Raw genomic sequence first — 18,547 nt, 5'->3', positions numbered from 1 at the left:
CTGACACAGTGTCTGTGGGAAGAGGGTTGGAAATGGGGATGCTGCCTGTCCCTAGTTCTCTGTCCTCCATCCTTCCTGCCCATCCCCCATCATTCTTGTTCATCTTCCAGGGTTTCGCTTGGGCAAGTGATTGGGGGTCCCTTCCCCAATTCCCCTGTCCCATTTTCCTTCCCGGCTACTCCCCACTGGTGTCAGCCTCTCCCATTGTTGTTTTCCCCACCACCCGTGTTCTCAGAGGACTGAGGATATGGCCACCAACACAGCAGAACTCCCTGAGGTGTGTGGGGACAAAAAACAGGGCAGGGCAGCTCCCACGGGGCCCCCCTAATGAGGTCCCCATCCCACTGCCCAGGGAGGCCGTGCCAGATCCGGCAACAGCGCAGATCCCGGCTGAGCCGCGGGGCTGGGCCCTTCCTGCGGCAGGAACCTCCCGAGGAGCCGTTTCCTCGTCGGGCGGCAGCGGGTCCCCTCCGCCACCGTCCCGTCCCGCCCGCCGCGGGGAGGAAACGCGCCCCAGCACCCCGTGCTGCAGCCGGGGGCCGGGCACCCACCCCAAGCCGCCGCGGAGCCCGGCCCCATCTCTCGTCGAGGCGGCGGCGGAAACCGGGCGAGTCGGGACCGGCCCGGCGCGGGCACGAGCGGCACCTCGGGCGCGCACCCGCCCCAGCGCCGGCCGCAGGTGAGAGCGGGGCTCGGGGGCTCTGCGGGATCGGGGGCTCGGGGGGGCTTCGGGGACTCAGCGGCTTTGGGGTCTCGGGCGTCGTGGCAAGGATGGTGGCGGTGACCCCAGGACTGTTCCAGCAGGTTCGGGCTGTTTGCGGAGCAGCCGCTAGGGCTGCAGCTCAGCGGGGACCCCGAGGGAGCTGAGCTGGGGGGTTCTCAGCCCAGGAGGACTTGGGCGCTGCCGTCACCCTTTGCTTGCCCCGTGTCCCACAGGCGGAGGCGCGGGGAGGCCATGGAGGCGGCGGAGCCGGCGGAGGAGGCGCTGGTGCTGGTGGAGTACGGCTTCGAGTACCGCGCCAAGGACGGCACCTTGGTCTCCATCAAACCCAACGAGCGCTACGTCCTGCTCAAACGCACCAACCCACACTGGTGGCACGTCCGCAGGAGCGGGGACGCCCGACCCTTCTACATCCCGGCCCAGTACGTCAAGGAGCTGCCGCCCATCGCCGCCCCAGCTCCGCTTGACCCCCCTCCATCGGGACATGCTGCGACAGAACCGGCCACGCTCGTCCCTCAGCCCGCGCCAGCCTACGAGTATCGGTTCATCGGCGCCGCCGAGCCGGGGGAGCCGGCAGGAGAGTGCCCCGTGCCCCGCAGGGACTCGGTGCCCCGCAGGGACTCGGTGCCCAGGAGGGACTCGGTGCCCAGGAGGGACTCACCTTCATCACTCAGCTCTTTTCGGGTCCTCCCGGGGCTGACCCCGCACCCCGCTGAGCCTGTGAGACCTTCGCACTCCCTGGATGACCTGGCGCGGGTGACACCAGCACCACGCGGTGCCACTGCCATGGGGGCACGGGGGGACCCCCCGGGACACGCTCGGCCGCTCGGGAAGAGCCGCTCCGAGACCCTCTGCGCCTCCGGCAAGGACAGGGACGTGGCCAGGAGGTGGCCGGGGGCCGGCCCCGCCTCTCAGGTACGGTGACATCCCCAGTGTTGTCCCCAAAAGCTGTTCTGGGAGGGAGTTAGCGGGTAGGGTTGTTGAGCCTGGGCCCCTCGACCGATTCAGTGGCTGTGTTCCCCCTGCCATGACCCTGTGACCCCCAGCACAGAGTGGGGTGACACGCCGGCACTGCAGCCACTGCTGGGACCCTCCACGTCTCCCCACCGAGCTGACCCCATTGACAAACCTGCAGGTGACCCCACCGTAGGGTTTTGCCAGAATTAACCATTTCGGGGGTGTGAGTGACCCCCACATCCTCCGCACATCCTCCAGCCTCAGCCCCCTGCCTCAATTCCCCCACCCTCATGGGCACTCCTGGGCTCTCCCAGCCCCCCACTCTGCAGAACCCCATAGTTCCTGGGGCAGGGGGCTCGATGTCACCCAGGGGGCTTTGGAGTGTCCTCCTGAGGTTCCCAGAGCATTCCGGGATGAGGTTCCCAGAGCATTCCGGGATGAGAGGAGGCAGAAAGGGGTTAACAGGGAAGTGCAGCAGCTCCTCCCTGCAGGGGCGGGAGCCTCACCTGGGTGCAGCACCCATGGACCGAGGTGGGTGCTGGGTGAACCCCGGCACAGGCCAGCGCCCCGACACCCCAAACCCACGCTGACCCCACACCAGTAAGTAGCAAAGGGCTCTGCCCAGCACCCCCTGGGCCGCACCTCCCCGAGGGGGGCACCCAAGGGTGGGGCTCCCCCCCGGCTGCTCACCTGCCACCAACGCGGGCTGGGGTCCACGGGGTGAGACTGTGGTGGCAGAGGGGTGGGTCCTACGACCTTGTCCCTCCTCACTTATCCCTGAGTACCTCACTCTGGAGTAACCCCAGGCACTTGGAGCACCCCAAGTCTGGGTGTCCCCCACTTCAAGGGGCAGCTGGAGGGATTGTGCCACCCAGGGGAGTTGCTGGAGGAAATAAGGTACTGGTGGTGGGGGGCTGTGCTTTACACCCCATTTTCACCTCATTTTTACTCCATTTTATACCTTGTGCCCCCAGCTGTGCCCTCTGCATAGCCAAAGCCACCGACCCCCCTCTGGGAGTGACCCAGCATAGTCCCCAAACCTAGTCCCACCACGGGAGCATTCCAGCCAGTGCCAAAACCATCTGGCACTGGGCACGGCAGGACCATGGCAGCCTTGCTCCTGCCACCATCTGCACCCCCCACCCGTGGGATGGAATGATCCCCATGGTGTAGGGATGCAGCAGCCCCAGATCAGCTTCCGGTGGAGCAGTGTGACATCAGATGGACCACCCGAAATTTGGGAGTGCAATCCCAGTGCAATTCCTGCTCAACATCATCCTGAAGCAATTCCCGCTCTGCTGGCCTTGGCTTTGCCAGAGCAGGTGACGAGTGGCAGGTTGTGATGGGTGACAACAACCCCAAAAGAAGCCAGTTCCGCCCTGGGCGTCTCTTCCGCTCCCCGACCCCAGCAGGAAGTGCAGTGGGTGCAGGGCCTGGCTCAGGGCGCCAGCGGCGTTATCGGAGCCTCAAGGTGTCCCCCAGGGCTGTCCCCACCCTTGGTGCCCCCAGTGCTGCCCCAGCGTCACCGCGATGGGTGACCGGGCACAGGGGGGTTCACAGCCGGCCTGGAGCAGGGCATTGCAGCTGCTGCACTTGGGGAAGGTAGGCAGCACCCAAGGGTGCACCCACCCGAGGGATGGGGGTGTTTTGGCGTCGCCCCTCGCCAGGCTCCCCCTTGGGTTTCCCTGGGGGCTTATGGGCACCAGCAGGTGCCACAATACCCCTCCTAAAGCAGGGAGGGGCACCCAGCCCGCCTCCCCCAGGGGTGAGAAACCCCCAGGATGCACCCATAGGGGAGAGAGAGGTGCTGGGGCAGCTCCATGCCAGGGATACCCCATTGCCACCCCCATGTCCCTTGTCCCCAGGAGGAGGGTGGGGGGGGGTGTTTCTGGCCCTGCTCACCATGGTGGAGGGGTTGTGGGGTAATGGGGAGAGGATGAGGGGTGTCATCGATCTTCTGTCCCACTCTGAACCAGGGTGTCCCCAAGGACAGTGCACCCACTGTCACCTCCCTCAGGGTGATAGGCAGGGCTGAAGCTGGGACCTTTGTCCCCACAGCCATTAGTGAGAGACTCAGGCTGTAAAACTGGGGAGATCAAAGGGTGACAGGAGGGAGTTCCCTGCTGGCAGCACCTTCCTGGTCTCAGGGGACACATCCCCCTACCCCAAGCATCCCCATGGGTGGGGGTCAGCCAGGCTGGTGCTGGGGATGCTATTTTGGGATGTGGTGATAGGACTGTCTGGTTCAGCATCCGGCTCTGGGCGGGAGGCCGGGCTGTGGGTGCTGGAAGTGTCTCAGGGTGCAGGTGATGAGGGTGCAAGCGTGGGTGAGATGGGTGTGAGTTTTGGGGTGCTGTTGCTGGGGAGGTGGGAGCGGAGGCTGGGATGAAGGGGATGAGCAGGTTGGAGGTGTTGGGACCGCAGATATCAGTGCAGAGGTTGTGGGTGTTCATGGTTTGGGTGCCAGTGATACGGGCGCTGTATCCGGAGGGTGATGCATGTACCAGTGATGCAGGTGTGGATGATGCAGGTAATGCAGGTACCGGTGATGCAGGTGCTGCATGAGTGGGTACCAGGCACACAGGTGTTGATGTTGTGGGTGACATGGGTACCAGTGATGGAGGCGCTGATGATGTGGGTGCTGATGGTGCAGGTACTGCCGATGCAGTGACACGGGTACCAGTGGTGCAGGTGCTGCTGCAGGTGCTGCATGCAGTGGGTCATGCAGGTGCCAGTGATGTAGTGCTGGTTGTGAGGGTGCTGCCATCAGCAGGTGAGACAGGCAGCAGTGACACAGGTACTGGCACTGGGGACCTCAGTGTCCCTCCATGTGCTCATCCCTGTGCCAATGGGTGCTCCCTGCCCCACTCTGGGTGCTGTGGGCACCCCTCTGTACCTCCTGGCCTCCTACACCCCATCACTGGCACCTCCTGCCCCACACTTTTGGGGGCCTGGGCAGGGGGTGATCCAGCTGCCAGGGCAGGAGCCGGCTCCTCTGCAGCTCACCCATCGGCCTCCTGGACACCACACTGGGGACGTCCCAGGAATGATATCCCAGCTGCAGTAGTGACACATCCGTGTTCCCCCAGGTACACAAGGAGTCAGACAAGACACCTGATCCCATCTACCTCAATATCCAGGAGCTGCGGGAAGAGGCCACCGCTGCCAGCTCAGCCCCAGAGGAGCCTGGCGGCTCCGTGTCGGACTGGGAAACACACACAGACACAGACAGTGGACATTTGTTTTATTATAACCCAGTGACGGGCGAGACCACGTGGGATTGTCCCTTCGGGCAGGTGGCCGATGGAGTGAGTCCCGCCGCCTCTCCCACCTCCTCACTCGCACACAGCCCGGAGCGTCCCGAGTGGGAGCAGCACGTGGATGAAGGAAGCGGACAGACTTTTTTCTATAATTCAGTGACAGGTGAGACGTCGTGGGACCCCCCCACTGCGGGAGACACAGGCAGCCCCCGGGAGAGTCACCCTGGGGGGACGTGGTACGGTCTCATGGAGCAGAGGGTGAGCACCTGGCGAGGCGCGAGGATGGGCTTGGGATGGGGGCAGAGACAGGGATGGGAATGGAGACAGGGATGGGAATGGAGATGAAAAAGGGATGGGATGAAAATGGAGACAGAGATAGAGACTGGGATTGAGAAAGGTGTGGGAGATGCAATAGAGGTGGAGATTGAGATGGGAACAGATGGAAGCAGATGGGAATGATGGATGAAGATGCACATGGGTGTGGATACAGGAGTGTAGGAAAGGATGAGAATGCAGATAGGAACAGGGAGGGGATGAAAATGGAGGCAGAGTTGAAGATTGAGAAAGGATGGGAGATGCAAAGGAGATGAATATGGAAACGAAGATGGAGATGGGGAATGAAGATGAAGACAGAAGAAGATGGGGATGGGAACAGATATAGGGATGTAGAAAGGGAGGGGAATGGAGATGGAGACAGGGATGAAGTTGGAGATAAGAGACAGGGATGGGAATGAAAAAGATGCAGATGAAGATGGAGAATGGATACGGGGACTGAGATGGAGATGGAAACAGGAATGGGAATGGAGATGAGACAGGGATTGAGATGGAGATGGGAATGGAGATGATGGAGATGGGGCAGCCCCCACCTGGGCGAGCAACACAGGGATGCAGATCTCTTGGTTAGGCACAAGATCTTGAACTGTCTCTTCTCTCCAGCCACCGACTCCAGAAACGGATTATCCCGACCTGTCTCCAGATGAGCTGGAGTGTTATCCCGAGGAGGACTATTCACCTGTGGGCTCATACGATCAGGGGGCCTCTCTCTGCCTGTCCCCAAGGCACCCCGAGGAGCTGGGGTCACCCCCGGGCTGGTACGGACACAGCCACCCTGAGGGAATCACGTTCTACCCTGACCACTTTGCCCCTGACACGGTACGGGATAGGGATGGGAACAGGGATTGGGACAGGGTTGAGGATGAGGATGGGAACAGGGAAAGGGACAGGGAATGGAAAAGGGATGGACAAAGGGATAGAACTGGGATAGGGACAGGAATGGGTTATGGACAAGGACAAGGACAGCAATGGGGGTGGGGACAGGATCAGGGACAAAGATGCCAGCAGGGGTGACTGCCAGGGATAAACATCCTCACAAGCCCACAGAGCAGGGGGTGCAGGGGCTCTGGGGTGCTGTGGGTGCACAGCACAGCCCCCTCCTGGCAGAGGCACCTCAGGCATCACCTGACCCTTCCCTGCCCAGGTGCCATCGGGTGGCCGCCATGAGCGGACCAGCAGCGGCTCCAGCCACGACAGCGGGCTCTTCACCTGGCACGGCACCGTGTCACCAGCACCGGGCAGCAAGGAGGAGAAGGGGGGCTCCCAGCCTGCCCTCACCCCAGCACCAGGGAAAGCAAGGAGCAATTTTGACACCCCGACCTTTACTTTCCAGTTTAAAAGCCTTGAAAAAGCCGGGGTGCTTAACCGGACCAAGACAGTGGACAGAGGGAAGCGGCTCCGGTAAGAACATCCTGGAGACAGGAGTCCAGCAGTGGGAAGGGGCTGTGCTGTCCCACTGCGTGACCCCAGTTCTTCTCCCCAGGAAGAACTGGAGCTCTTCCTGGACAGTGCTGGAAGGAGGAATCCTCACTTTCTTCAAGGACTCCAAGCACTCAGCTGCCAGTGCCTTGGTAAGAGCCCAAATGGCCTTGGGCAGGGCAACTCCCATGGGATGGGACCAGCATCCATGGGAAAGGACCAGCTCCCATGGGACAGGGTCAGAACCCATGGGACTGGACAAGACTCACAGGATGCAGCCAGCATGTGTAGGGTAGGGGCAGCACCCACAGGGAACATGGCACTGACTTCACCTCTGGGGTGGGGGTTCAGGGCTCTGTCTAGGGGGTGTAGAGGCTCTTAGGGGAGGAGGATTGTGGCCAGCACCCACAGAAGGGGCCAGCATCTGCATGATAGGACCAGCATCCATAGCCCAGGGCAAGGATCCACAGGATGGGGTCGAAGCTGCAAGATGGGACCAGCATCCGTAGGATGAGGCAAACATCCAGGGGAAAAGGGCCAGCACCCACAAAACAGGAACCCAGTGCTGTTGGAGGGTAATCAGCACTTGAAGGATAGAACTAGGACCCACAGGCCACGGCAGGTGCCCTGCACAGGGACCTCAGCACTAAGACACATCCACTCACGCCCCCAGCACACACACCCTCCCTGTGGGGATGACAGTGTGGGAGCACCCAGAGCAGGTGGGAGCCAGCAGGAGGAAGCAGAACCGGCCCCAGTCCCCCCTGGTCCAGTTCCACCCCCAACAGTGCCCAGCAGCTGCCACCGGATGCAGAAGTTGCCGTGGGTCTTGCAACACGCTGTGGTGACAGCGATGGTGGTGGGGGGAAGACAGGGGATCCACAGCTGGGGGAGACAGTGCTGGCCTCACCTAGGGGGTTCAGGGCTCTGTCTGGGGATGCAGAGACTCTTGGGGCAGGGGGACTGTGGCCAAAGCACTGCAAAACCCAGGGCATGGGGAGAAGTGATGGGTCTGATGCTCTCCCCCTGCACTATATCCCTCCTTGGAGGCAGCTGCCCTCTCCCTTCCTGCAGTGTCACTGAGAGGGAACCCAAAGCTGCAACCCCCTGGATCCCTGGGGAGGGCTGGGAATGTCCTTTGAGATGATGGCAGCCCTAGGTCCTGGCTGCCCTCAAGTTGGTGGCCATGACCCTCACCCCACCACGACAGTCCCACGTCCTAGTCCTGCAGAGACCATAGGAGGGGACAGAGGGGTCCCACAGAGGACATCTGGTAACCTTGCCTTCCTAGAAGAGAGTGGCCCACACTCCCCAGCAGGATACTGGTGTCCCTGTCACCTCTAGGCAGGTGCCACCCTCATCTCCTTGTACCCACAGAGGCACCCTGGCACCCTGACCACCCCCGAGCACACAGTGGAACTGCGTGGGGCCACCCTCACTTGGGCCAGCAAGGACAAGTCCAGCAAGAAGAATGTCCTGGAGGTGAGCAGGTGACAGCAGGAGGGACACTGGTCACACCTCAGGGTCCACACGTGGCCCTCAGGACAATGCCACACCTGCCCAGTTCATCCCAGCAGTGGTGCAGGGAATGGAAGTGGGGACATGCCAGGGTGGGAGTACGGGGACACTGCACTGCCGGTCACTGCCCCGTTCTGATGGGCACGGAGAAGTCACCAAGGGACATCCCGGCTCCCAGAGGGGCTTTGCACAGCGGGGAGCCGCTCCAGCCTCTCCAGCTCCCCGGCAAACGGCACCGTTTGGTGTCATCCGAGTTGGCGTCGGGCTCAGCCACATCCTGGTTCCCAAATCCGGGTGCTTGCGGCAGCCCCGTGCCCTTTCCCTGACCTTTGCCTGTTGCTCCGGCAGCTGAGGACGCGGGAGGGCTCGGAATTCCTCATCCAGCACGACTCGGAACAGATCATCACCGCCTGGCACAGGGCCATCGCCGACAGCATCGGCCGGAGGGTGAGCAGGGCCCCCCGCCCCGCCCCTCGGCCACCCTGGGGCCCGGCCCCGGCCTCTCACGGTTCCCCTTCCTTAGGGCTCCTACATCCCCGGAGAGGAGGAAGCCGAAATTCGGGCAGAGTTCGGCTCCCGGGAGAAGCTGGGGGGCGGCGAGGAGAGGAGGGCAGGTGAGCAAAACCACCCACCCTGCGGGTCCCCGGGGGTCGGACGAGCCGGGAGCGCTCCGGCCGGACCCTCGGGATGGTGCTGACGGGTGCCATGTCCCCGGCAGCGGCCGGGCAGGTGACAGGCAGTGCCGAGAGTGACACCAGCAGAGTCCGGAACAAACTCCGCAAGTTCCTGCAGAGGCGGCCGACGCTGCAATCACTGCGGGAGAAGGGCTACATCAAGGGTGCGTGTGAGAGGGGCTGGATCATGGGATGCTGGGATGGGGCTGGATCGAGGGGATGCTGACATGGGGCTGGATCAAAGATACATGCTGGGATGAGGGTAAATCCCGGGTGGGTGCTGAGATGGGGTGTCGGGATAGGACCTATCAAGGATGGGTGCTGGAACGGGCCTGAATCCCTTGGGATGTCTCCAGGCTGGAGGGTGGGTGGGGACAGCCGGGAATGGAGCTGGGACAGCCAGTGATGGAGCTGGGATGCTGGGCTGAGTGACCAAGCCCAACCTTGACCCAAAATCTTGGTAATGGGCTTGGGTATGTCCATCACCTCCAGCCACCCTGATGGAACACTCATATGGGAACAAGACCCTTTGTCCCCAACCCTGTCCCCCACTAACCACCCTCCTGGTGTCCCCTGGTCATGCTCATGTCCCCGCTGTGTTCCTAGACCAGGTTTTTGGCTGCTCACTGCTGGCACTGTGCGAGCGGGAGCGGGGGACGGTGCCACACTTCGTCCTGCAGTGTATCCGGACTGTGGAGAGGAGAGGTACCACCCTGGGGACAGGGACAGCCTGGGGCACTGGGATGGGTAGATGGGGACAGCTCCGGGGACAGCCTACATGGGATGTTCGCGTTTTCCTTGGAAACCTGGTGCTGGCTGCTGTGGGCATCGACACAGCTGTACTGGTTGCTGTCACCATGTGCCACCTGGCTGTGGTATCCTCTGGGGACAGCAAGGACATGTGGGGACCCAGAGTTCCCTCAAGAGTGCCTAATGTCCCATCCCAGGGTGGATTGTTTAACTGGGAGATATCCCCCTTCTCCATCTGCCCAGGTCTGGACATCGATGGGCTGTACCGAGTCAGTGGCAACCTGGCCACCATCCAGAAACTGCGCTACAAGGTGGAGCACGGTATGGTGACCCACGATGACAGTGAGGGACAATGGGGTATAACTCCCCCTTCAGGGACAGAGGAACAAGGCAGGGGTTGGGGACGGGGCAGCCAATGATCCCCACCCATCCCTGGGGCTCTGGACACACCTGAGATGCTGCCTCACCCCCAGACGAGCAGCTGGACCTGGATGACGGACGCTGGGAGGACATCCACGTTGTCACTGGGGCACTGAAGCTCTTCCTGAGGGAACTGCCAGAGCCACTCGTCCCCTTCAGCCACTTTGACAAGTTCATCGCTGCCATCAGTGAGGGACAGGGACATGGATAGGGGATGGGATGGGATGGGATGGGATGGGATGGGATGGGATGGGATGGGATGGGATGGGATGGGATGGGATGGGATGGGATGGCATGGGATGGCATGGGATGGCATGGGATGGCATGGGATGGCATGGCATGGCATGGGATGGCATGGCATGGCATGGGATGGCATGGGATGGGGATGGGATGGGATGCAATGGGATGCGATGGGATGGGATGGGATGGGATGGCATGGGATGGGATGCGATGGGATGCGATGGGATGGGGAAGGGTATAAGAATAGGATTGGGGACAAGAATGAGTTAGAAAAGGGATGGGAATGGAGACAGGAACTGGAACAGGGGGTGGTGATGGAGATGGGATGAGGATGGGAATGGAGGTGGAGACAGAGATGTTGTGACTGCTGGAGCCAGCACTCCATCATGCCCTCCTCCCTGGCAGAGATCCAAGACCTGTCCCTGCGGGGCCGCTGCATCCGGGACCTGGTGCTGTCCCTGCCACCCTGCCACCATGACACCATGAAGGTCCTTTTCCGCCACCTCTGCAGGTGATACCCCCTTGTTCCTCAAACCCAGCCCGGTGCAGGAAGGTAGAACACAACTCTGGGGACAGTCCCCGGGGTCAGGGGCATGCCAGTGACATGTCCCCTATCCTTGCAGGGTGGTGGAGCACAAGGAGGAGAACCGCATGTCGGTGCAGAGTGTCGCCATCGTCTTTGGCCCCACACTGCTGCGGCCGGCCAGCGAGGAGAGCAACATGGCCATGCACATGGTCTTCCAGAACCAGGTGGTGGAGCACATCCTCAACCACTATGGATACATCTTCCCCGAGGGATAAACCCTGGGGACACATGTGGGGACAAGCCCGGTAGTGGGGACTTGATGGAGCAGCAACTCCAGGAAGGACTTGGCCATGTGTCACCTTGGTGGTGGCTCCATGAAGGGCAGCGCGGTGACCCGGCTCAAGGGAGGGGCACCCTGGTGGGTCCTGCTTGGCCACCCGTTCCCACCAGGGTCGGATCTGGGGTGTTGAGCCCCAGGGGTGTGTGGGCTCGGCGGGGTCCCCGTGGTCAATGGAGCCCTGCAGTGCCCAGCTCGCCAGGCTGTCATTCCCAGGGTGGGAGCAGGGAGTGTCCAGGTGGGCAGTGCCTGCTGGACAGTGGCACCGGCCGGCGGGCAGGGAGAGGCTGGGCTGGGCCATGGCTGGAGCCCCCCACCCCATTCCCAAATAAAGAGCCCATTCAGACACAAGGGTGAGGTGTTGCTGGCAGGACATGGGGACATCCTGGGGACACGGGTGGCACAGCTCTGTGCTCCTTGGCTCCTGGTGACCCTTGGGGACGCTACATGGCCTTTGTACCCGATGAGGATGAGGGGACCAGAGACTGCAGGACACAGCAGGGACCTGAGACACCCTTTTTTGGCTGGCGTCACCGAACACTGTGTCACCACAGACCGTGAGATGTGATGTGAGCCACACAGTCATGGGACACAACCAGGACTGGATAGGATGCAAAAAGGATGGCAAGGGACATGACTGAAGTGCTTTGGGACATAATGGGGACAATAAAGGGCATGTCAGGGACACGAGGAGGAGGTGTGGGGACATGGGACACATGTCCCTTCCTTTGAAACATGGTAAGGACAGCACATGGCAGCAGTTTGGAACACAGGGATGGCTGGGGTACAGAGGGGATACTTGGGGACTCAGCAAGGGCACTTTGGGGTGTGGTGGGGATGTGTGGGGATGTAATGGGGCCAAGCTGGGCTGCAGTGGGGATTCTTTGGGACATGACAGAGGCACTTTGGGTTGCTGTGGGGTCATTTTGGGGCACAAGGATTTTCAGGACACAAAGGAAAACTTCAGGAGTGCATGGACGGTGGTCTGGTACACAATGGGGACAATTTGGGCTTCTACTGGGACACTTTGGGACACATAGGGACACAATTGTGGATAGGAAAGGGACTGTTTGGAATGCAAGGGGGAAATCTGGGGGCACAAGGGGATACTTTGGTGGACAAGACAATGCTTTGAGGGTGCAGCAAGGGCACTTTGGGACAGAACAGAGCCACTTTGGGATGCGCTGGATACTTTGTGACAAGAGGGGATTCTTCGGGAGTGCAGTGGGAGCACTTTGGGACATTTTGGGACACTTTTGGATGCATGGAACACACTTTAGAACTTTGCGAGAGCGCAGAGGGCCCTCGGGCCCCCTCGGGGAGGGAGGGGAGGCGGTGCCGGGGGCAGAGCCGGGCCGATCCCCACTCCCATCCCGATCCCACCCCGCTCCTGGCCCCGCTCCGCGCCCCCTGCCCGGCTCCATCTTGTTCGCGGCCGCCGCGGAGCCGCTCCAGGTGCGGGGCTGCGGGAGGGGTTGGGTGGGCCCGGGAGGGTCTCAGGGACCGGCTGGGTGAGTTGGGAGGGGATCTCCGGCCCGGGACTCCCCCAGCCACCCCCCAGTCCCCCACGGGACCCCAGGCGCTGTAGGGGTCCCCTGGGAGCGATCTCTCCCATAGAGCCGTGCCGGGACCCCCCAGAGACCCCTGCCCCCCCCTGCACCCCCGGAGGGTCCCCCAGGGCCAGGCCGGACCCCATCAGCCCCGTGCCCCCCGGTAACCGGGGCTGTGCGAGACCGGGAACTGCCGGCAGCGACCCCCTCCCGCCTCCCAGGACCCCCCAGACAAATACCCGCGGGTCCCCCTCCAGCAGCGACCCCCCCACACCCCCCAGACACTCACAGAGTTTCCTGGACCCCCTGAACAGCAAAGCCCCCACCACCAGATCCTCGCAGGACCCACTCAGCAGCTCAAGAGCTTCACGGGACCCCCAGTACCCCCCAGCAGCTCCCACCTCCCCCCAGACCCTCACAGGGACTCTCCAGACACCCCCCCCCATCAGCAGCCCACCCCCCCCACTTCCTCATAGGGCCCTCCCAGCAGCATCTCCCCACTCCCAGGCCCCCCCCAAACTCCCCAGCAGCGTCCCCCCATCCCTGAGCCCCCCCAAACCCCCCAGCAGTGAGCCCCTCTCCCAATGCTACCCCCTAGACTCCCCCTTTCCCCTTGGTACCAGGTCCCATCTTCCCTGGTGCTACACAGGCAGGGTCTGACCACATCCCAGCCGGGACAGGGACACCCCTGGGGCTGGGGGCATGCTGGCATCACTTTGGGGTGCCTGGGGACACTCCCGGATCTGTGCCCCTCCCCAGACCAGGCACCAGGGGGTTACAGCCAAAAGCAGCTTTGGCAGCCAAAATCCCTCTTAAGGCTTTAATCGCAGTGAGAAAGTGGCAGAGGGGGGGTGGGGAGGGCCACCCTGTCCCCCCCTCACTGTCCCCAACCTTGTGGGGTTGCAGGGAAAAGTACAACCGGTCTGGAAATTTAAGCCAAATCTCTAAACCTGGCTTAAAATTCAATGGGATTTAGGGGAGAAAGAAAAAAAGGGTGGGGGGAGTGGGCTAGCAGTGGGGCTGGAGGATTTTGGGGGGCCCATCCTGCACCCCCCCTTTGTGGGGGGCCCAGGCGTGAGTCAGGGGGCAAAGGTTGGTGCTGGCGGTGTTTGCACACCCAGCACGGAAGTGGCACCGTCCCCGTGTGTGCCCGTGTCCCGCCTGGCGGTGCCTCCCGGCTGGAGCAGGTAGGGAGGGCAAGGATGGAGCCCCCAGCCCGCGGGATGGGCACAGCAGGGTCCCCCCGCAGAGTGGGAACCCAGCAGGGACTCCCAGTCCGTCTGTGTGGGGACATGGGGTCCCCTGGGCCTGGTATGGCTGCTGTCCATGGGGACAGGGACACAGAGGCCCTGCCACTGCAGCAGGAGTGTCTCGGGGGGTGCCCATGGCCCAACTGGAAGCAGCTTTGGGGGATCCCCATGGAAAAGGGGCTTTGGAGGTCCACATGACCCCATAGGAATCAGATCTGGGGGGAGGCCTCCTTAGGGACCAGGCTCTGGGAGCCCCATGGCCCTGTAGGGAGGGGGCTCTGGGTGTCCCTATAGGGATCAGTCTCTGGGGTCCCCAGAGGGGAAGGCTCTGGGGGTCCCTATCAGGGTCAGGCTCTGGGGAGCCTGGAACAAGTTTGTGGGTGGGAGTCCTGAGAAGGACACACTCTGGGGGTCCCCACAGCCCCCTATGGCCCAGGCCTTGCTCTCCTGACCCCAGCCCCTGTCTCCGTGTCCCCATGGCCATGGTGATGGGATGAGGGCAGCTCCCCAAATCCTGCTGCACCCCACAGCCAGAGTCACCGCATCCCCCAGGTCACACTGCCTCTAGAAAGATCCTGGGAACAGGGATCTATCTGGGGGTGAGACGAGGTCCTGGCTGGATGTTTTGGGGTGCGGGGATGGAGAAGAAAACATACGTGGGGTTCCAACCCCTGGTCCCCCTGTCACTGCCTCTCCAGTGTACAGTGATGGCACCAGACACCTGAGCCCTCCAGCAGGGACCAGCCATGGAGACTGTTGTCATCGTGGCCATCGGGGTGCTGGCCACCATCTTCCTGGCATCCTTCGTGGCACTGGTCGTGGTGTGCAGGCAGCGCTACTGTCACCCCAAGGACCTGCGCCACCACTACGACACCAAGTGAGTGACCCTGCAGGGGTGGCAGCGTCCCTGTCCCCACCAGGGAGGCACCCCAACCCACATGGCTGGGGACAGTGCTGGGGACATGTCCAGCACCATCAAGGAGACAATGGTCATCAGGGGGGCAAAGATGGGGACACACCCACCATCATCAAGGGGACAGAGATGGGGACCCATCTGCCCTCATCAAAGGGACAAAGCTGGGAACATGTCCAACATCATCCAGGGAACAAAGATGAGGACACGTCCACTGTGATGCAGCAGACATGTGCAGCATCATCAGAGGGAAGAAATTTGGGACACATCCATTTCACCAGGGGGACAAAGATGGGGACATGTCCACCAGCATCAGGGCCATTGGGGCTGTGGGGCAGCCCAGGGTCTTGGCCCTTGGTGGGATGTCCCCCATGTCTCTGGCAGACCCATTGTGGACCTGATGGGGACCACGGAGACGCCATCAGAGCCCTCAGAGCTGGAGCTGGATGACGTGGTCATCACCAACCCCCACATCGAGGCCATCCTGGAGAACGAGGACTGGGTTGAAGATGCCTCGTGAGTGTCCCTTGTGTCCCCCCACTGCTGGGGATCCCTGTGCAGTGTCAGGACCCCATCATGAGATGCAGGGGACAGATTTGGAGGTCACCAAGCCATGGGGATGGTCCTCAAGATGGTCTTGGGGTGGGAATATCCCCACAGGTATGGGGGTGTGGGGTGTGGGCTGGCAGGAGAGGGGGGACACACAGGGGACAAGGACAGAGCATGGGGGACACAGGTGGATTCACACTCTCCTCCCTCTCCACAGGGGTCTGGTGTCCCACTGCATCGCCATCCTGAAGGTGAGACAGGGCATGGCACGGGTGGCAGTGGTGACACTGGTGGTAATGGCAGCACTGGTGCTACTGGTAGAGCCGGTGGCAATGGTGGCACCATGGCACTAGTGACATTGGTGTCAATGGTGGACAGCACTTGTCGTAATGGCAACGGTGACGTTGTTACTGGTGGCACTGGTGCTGATGGTAGGTGGCACTTGTGGCACTGGTATTGATGGTGGCACTGGTGGTGATGGTGGCACTAGTGGTGATGGTGGCACTGAGTGCCCAGCACTGTCCCCCAGATCTGTCACACACTGACGGAGAAGTTGGTGGCCATGACCATGGGCTCGGGCGCACGCGTGAAATCCCCGGCCAGCCTGGGTGACATCATCGTGGTGGCCAAGCGCATCAGCCCCAGGTGACAGGGGATGTCTGGAAGGTCCTTGGGCTCTCGGGGCCCTGTGGCTCTGGAGTGTCCCCAGGGACTGGGGATGAGGGGAATTCCAGGGCTCTGGAGGGTGCCCAGAGATTTGAGACAGGGTACGTCTGGAGGGGTCGTGGGAGTTCTGAGGATGTCCCAGGGCTCTTGGGAGGCAGGGGGAGGGGATCTCGAGGCACTGGGGGTTGTCCCTGGGGGCTCTGGAGGGAAACCTGGGGACTTAAGGGGTGTCTGGGGATTCTGGGAGGTGTCCTGGGGCTCAGGGAGTCCCTGGGGCTCTAGGGGATCCCAGGGCTCCAAGAGGGCTCTTGAGGCCTGGGATGGGTATGCTGGAGGTGTCACCACAGTGTCCCCTGGAGTTAATGGTGTCCCCACCACAGGGTGGACGACGTGGTGAGATCCATGTACCCCCCGCTGGACCCCAAACTGCTGGATGCGAGGTGACAGTGGCGGGAAGGACAGGCACATTACGGGTTGGGGGGATACCTGCGGGTGGGGACCCCCCCATCCCATACCACACCTCTGGGGACACCCCCAGGTGACCCAGCAGGAGGGGGAGGCCCCTTGGTGTGACCAAATCCCAGAATATCCCAGGTTGGGATGGGACCCCAAGGATCATCCAGTCCAATTCCTGCCCTGCACAGACCCCCCAGCAATCCCTGTCAGCGCTGTCCAAACACTCCTGGAGCTCTGGCAGCCTCGGGGCTGAGACCATTCCCTGGGGAGCCTGGGCAGTGCCCAGCACCCTCTGGGGGAAGAACCTTTCCCTGAGCTCCATCCCAAACTCCCTGAGACACATTCCCTGGGTCCTGTCCGTGGTCACCACAGACAGGCAGACTGGGGCCACGCTGCTGCTGAGGAAGCCACCACGGGGCAGGGAGGTGACGGGGCAGTGACAGGGTGGTGACAGCCCCGTGTCCCCGCAGGGCCGCGGCGCTGCTGCTGTCGGTCAGTCACCTGGTGCTGGTGACCCGCAGCGCCTGTCGCCAGCCGGCCGCTCGCCACTGGGTCGAGCGATCCCTGGCAGCCGCCGAGGAGCACATGGCTGTGCTGCGCCAGGCTGCCATGGCCACCGAGCCCGAGCGGCCCCCGGCCCCCAGCGAGCCCCCCCGCCAGGAGCAGTCGGCCATCTGACCCCAATAAAGGCCCCATGTGCCCCCAGCCCTGGCACGGGCAGCTCTGGGATGGGCTGGTGATGTGATGTCTGCGTGGAGAGGAGATGGGGATGGGTCTGAGGGCAGAACGGGTTTGTTGAAGGGGAGGTTGGGGGTCTAGGGATGGATTGGGGGGCTTGGGAGGGAGTGTGGAGAAAGGTTGGAAGGGGAGTTTAAAGGATTTTATAGGGTTTGGAAGGTTGGAGGTGGTTTGGGGGGTTTAGAGAGGATTTTGGGGGGTGGAGGGGGATTTGGAGGGGTGAGGGTCTAGGGAGGGTTTGGGGGCTTGGAAGGAAGTGTGGAGGGGGTTTGGAGGGGTTGAAAAGGCTGGAGGTGGTTTGGGGCTTTGGAGGCAGGTTTGTTGGGGTTGCGGGTCTAGGAACGGTTTTGGGGGCTTGGGAGGGGGTTTGAGAGGATTTCAGGGCGGTGGAGGGGAATTTGAAAGAGTTGGGGGTCTAGGGAGAGGCTGGGGGTGCTGGGGAGGGAGTGTGGGGGGAGGTTGGCATGGACTTAAAGGAATTTGGAAGGTCAGAGGTGGTTTGGGGGGTTTGTAGAGGATTTGGGGTAATGAAAGGGGAGGTTTGGAATTTAGGGAGGGTTTGGAGGGAGGTTTAGGGAATGTTGGAATGGTTGGAAGAGGTTTTGGAGTGAATTTACTGGGACTGGGGAGGCTGGGAGTGATTTGGGGGAGTTGAGGGAGAATGAGGGATTTAGTGTAGGAGGGGAAGTTGGGAGTTTAGGGAATATTTGGTGTCGGTTGGAAGAGGGGTTTGGGGAGGTGGAGGGACGTTGGCATTGGAGGGGATTTAGGGGAGCTTGTGGCGGTGGGAAAGGTTTGGAGATGGAGATTGAAAGTTTTGGGAAGAGTTGGAGAGGTTGAAGTGGTCTTTGGGGCATAGAGAGTTGGAGGGGATTTGGAGAGGATTTAGGGGCACTTGTGGGCATTGGGACGGAGGATGGGGAATTGGGGGAACAAAGACCGGAGTTTTGGGAGGGTCGAGGAGATGGGGGAGGAGGCTGTGAGGGCTGATGGAAGCTTGAGGGGCTTGGGGAGGATTTGTGGGCTGGAGCTGTCTGCGGGTGATGCCCTGCCCTGGGAGCGAGGTCTGGAGGGCTCAGTAGCACCGAGGGGCGAAACCCTGTGCCCCGGGTTGGGGGGTCTGTGACCCGGGCAGCAGGGTTTGTGCCCTAGGTGAGGGGGGCCGTGCCCTAGGACGGGGTCCGGAGCCGCACAGGGGAGGTCAAGGCTGCAGGCAGAGGAGTCCCTGCCGCGGGCAGGGCGGTCCGTGTGCCCCGGGCAGGGGGTCTGG

General features: G+C 62.1%; 2 protein-coding genes across 2 annotated transcripts; both read left to right on the top strand.

The window, feature by feature from the left end:
- Positions 1–32: 32 nt before the first annotated feature.
- On the top strand, positions 33–11,936 carry LOC117006412 (rho GTPase-activating protein 27-like). The gene is given in 16 exon segments (XM_033078857.2): positions 33–552; positions 555–679; positions 937–1,636; positions 4,768–5,196; positions 5,875–6,090; positions 6,416–6,672; positions 6,755–6,842; positions 8,068–8,172; positions 8,557–8,655; positions 8,732–8,822; positions 8,927–9,046; positions 9,489–9,587; positions 9,876–9,953; positions 10,106–10,240; positions 10,698–10,803; positions 10,916–11,936. Coding segments are annotated over 16 exon segments (3,051 nt in total). The 5' UTR covers positions 33–327; the 3' UTR covers positions 11,094–11,936.
- A 590-nt stretch (positions 11,937–12,526) lies between these two features.
- TMEM98 (transmembrane protein 98) lies at positions 12,527–17,268 on the top strand. Its single transcript, XM_033078903.1, has 7 exons — positions 12,527–12,610; positions 14,654–14,832; positions 15,253–15,384; positions 15,635–15,668; positions 15,947–16,062; positions 16,464–16,523; positions 17,010–17,268. Exons 2-7 carry the CDS (start codon positions 14,702–14,704, stop codon positions 17,215–17,217), a joined length of 681 nt encoding a protein of 226 aa, XP_032934794.1. The 5' UTR covers positions 12,527–12,610; positions 14,654–14,701; the 3' UTR covers positions 17,218–17,268.
- The last annotated feature ends 1,279 nt before the right edge of the window (positions 17,269–18,547 follow it).

The sequence above is a fragment of the Catharus ustulatus genome, chromosome 23, assembly GCF_009819885.2.
Source record: "Catharus ustulatus isolate bCatUst1 chromosome 23, bCatUst1.pri.v2, whole genome shotgun sequence".
In the NCBI taxonomy this organism is placed as follows: domain Eukaryota; kingdom Metazoa; phylum Chordata; class Aves; order Passeriformes; family Turdidae; genus Catharus; species Catharus ustulatus.
Note: the sequence above shows the minus strand (reverse complement) of the source record. Positions and strands in the feature narration are given on the sequence as shown.

Coding starts and splice junctions, on each gene's coding strand:
- TMEM98 (XM_033078903.1), top strand. CDS start 14,702: ATGGAGACTGTTGTCATCGTGGCCATCGGGGTGCTGGCCACCATCTTC. Junction 14,833..15,252: donor CGCCACCACTACGACACCAA/GTGAGTGACCCT, acceptor TGTCTCTGGCAG/ACCCATTGTGGACCTGATGG. Junction 16,524..17,009: donor CCCAAACTGCTGGATGCGAG/GTGACAGTGGCG, acceptor GTGTCCCCGCAG/GGCCGCGGCGCTGCTGCTGT.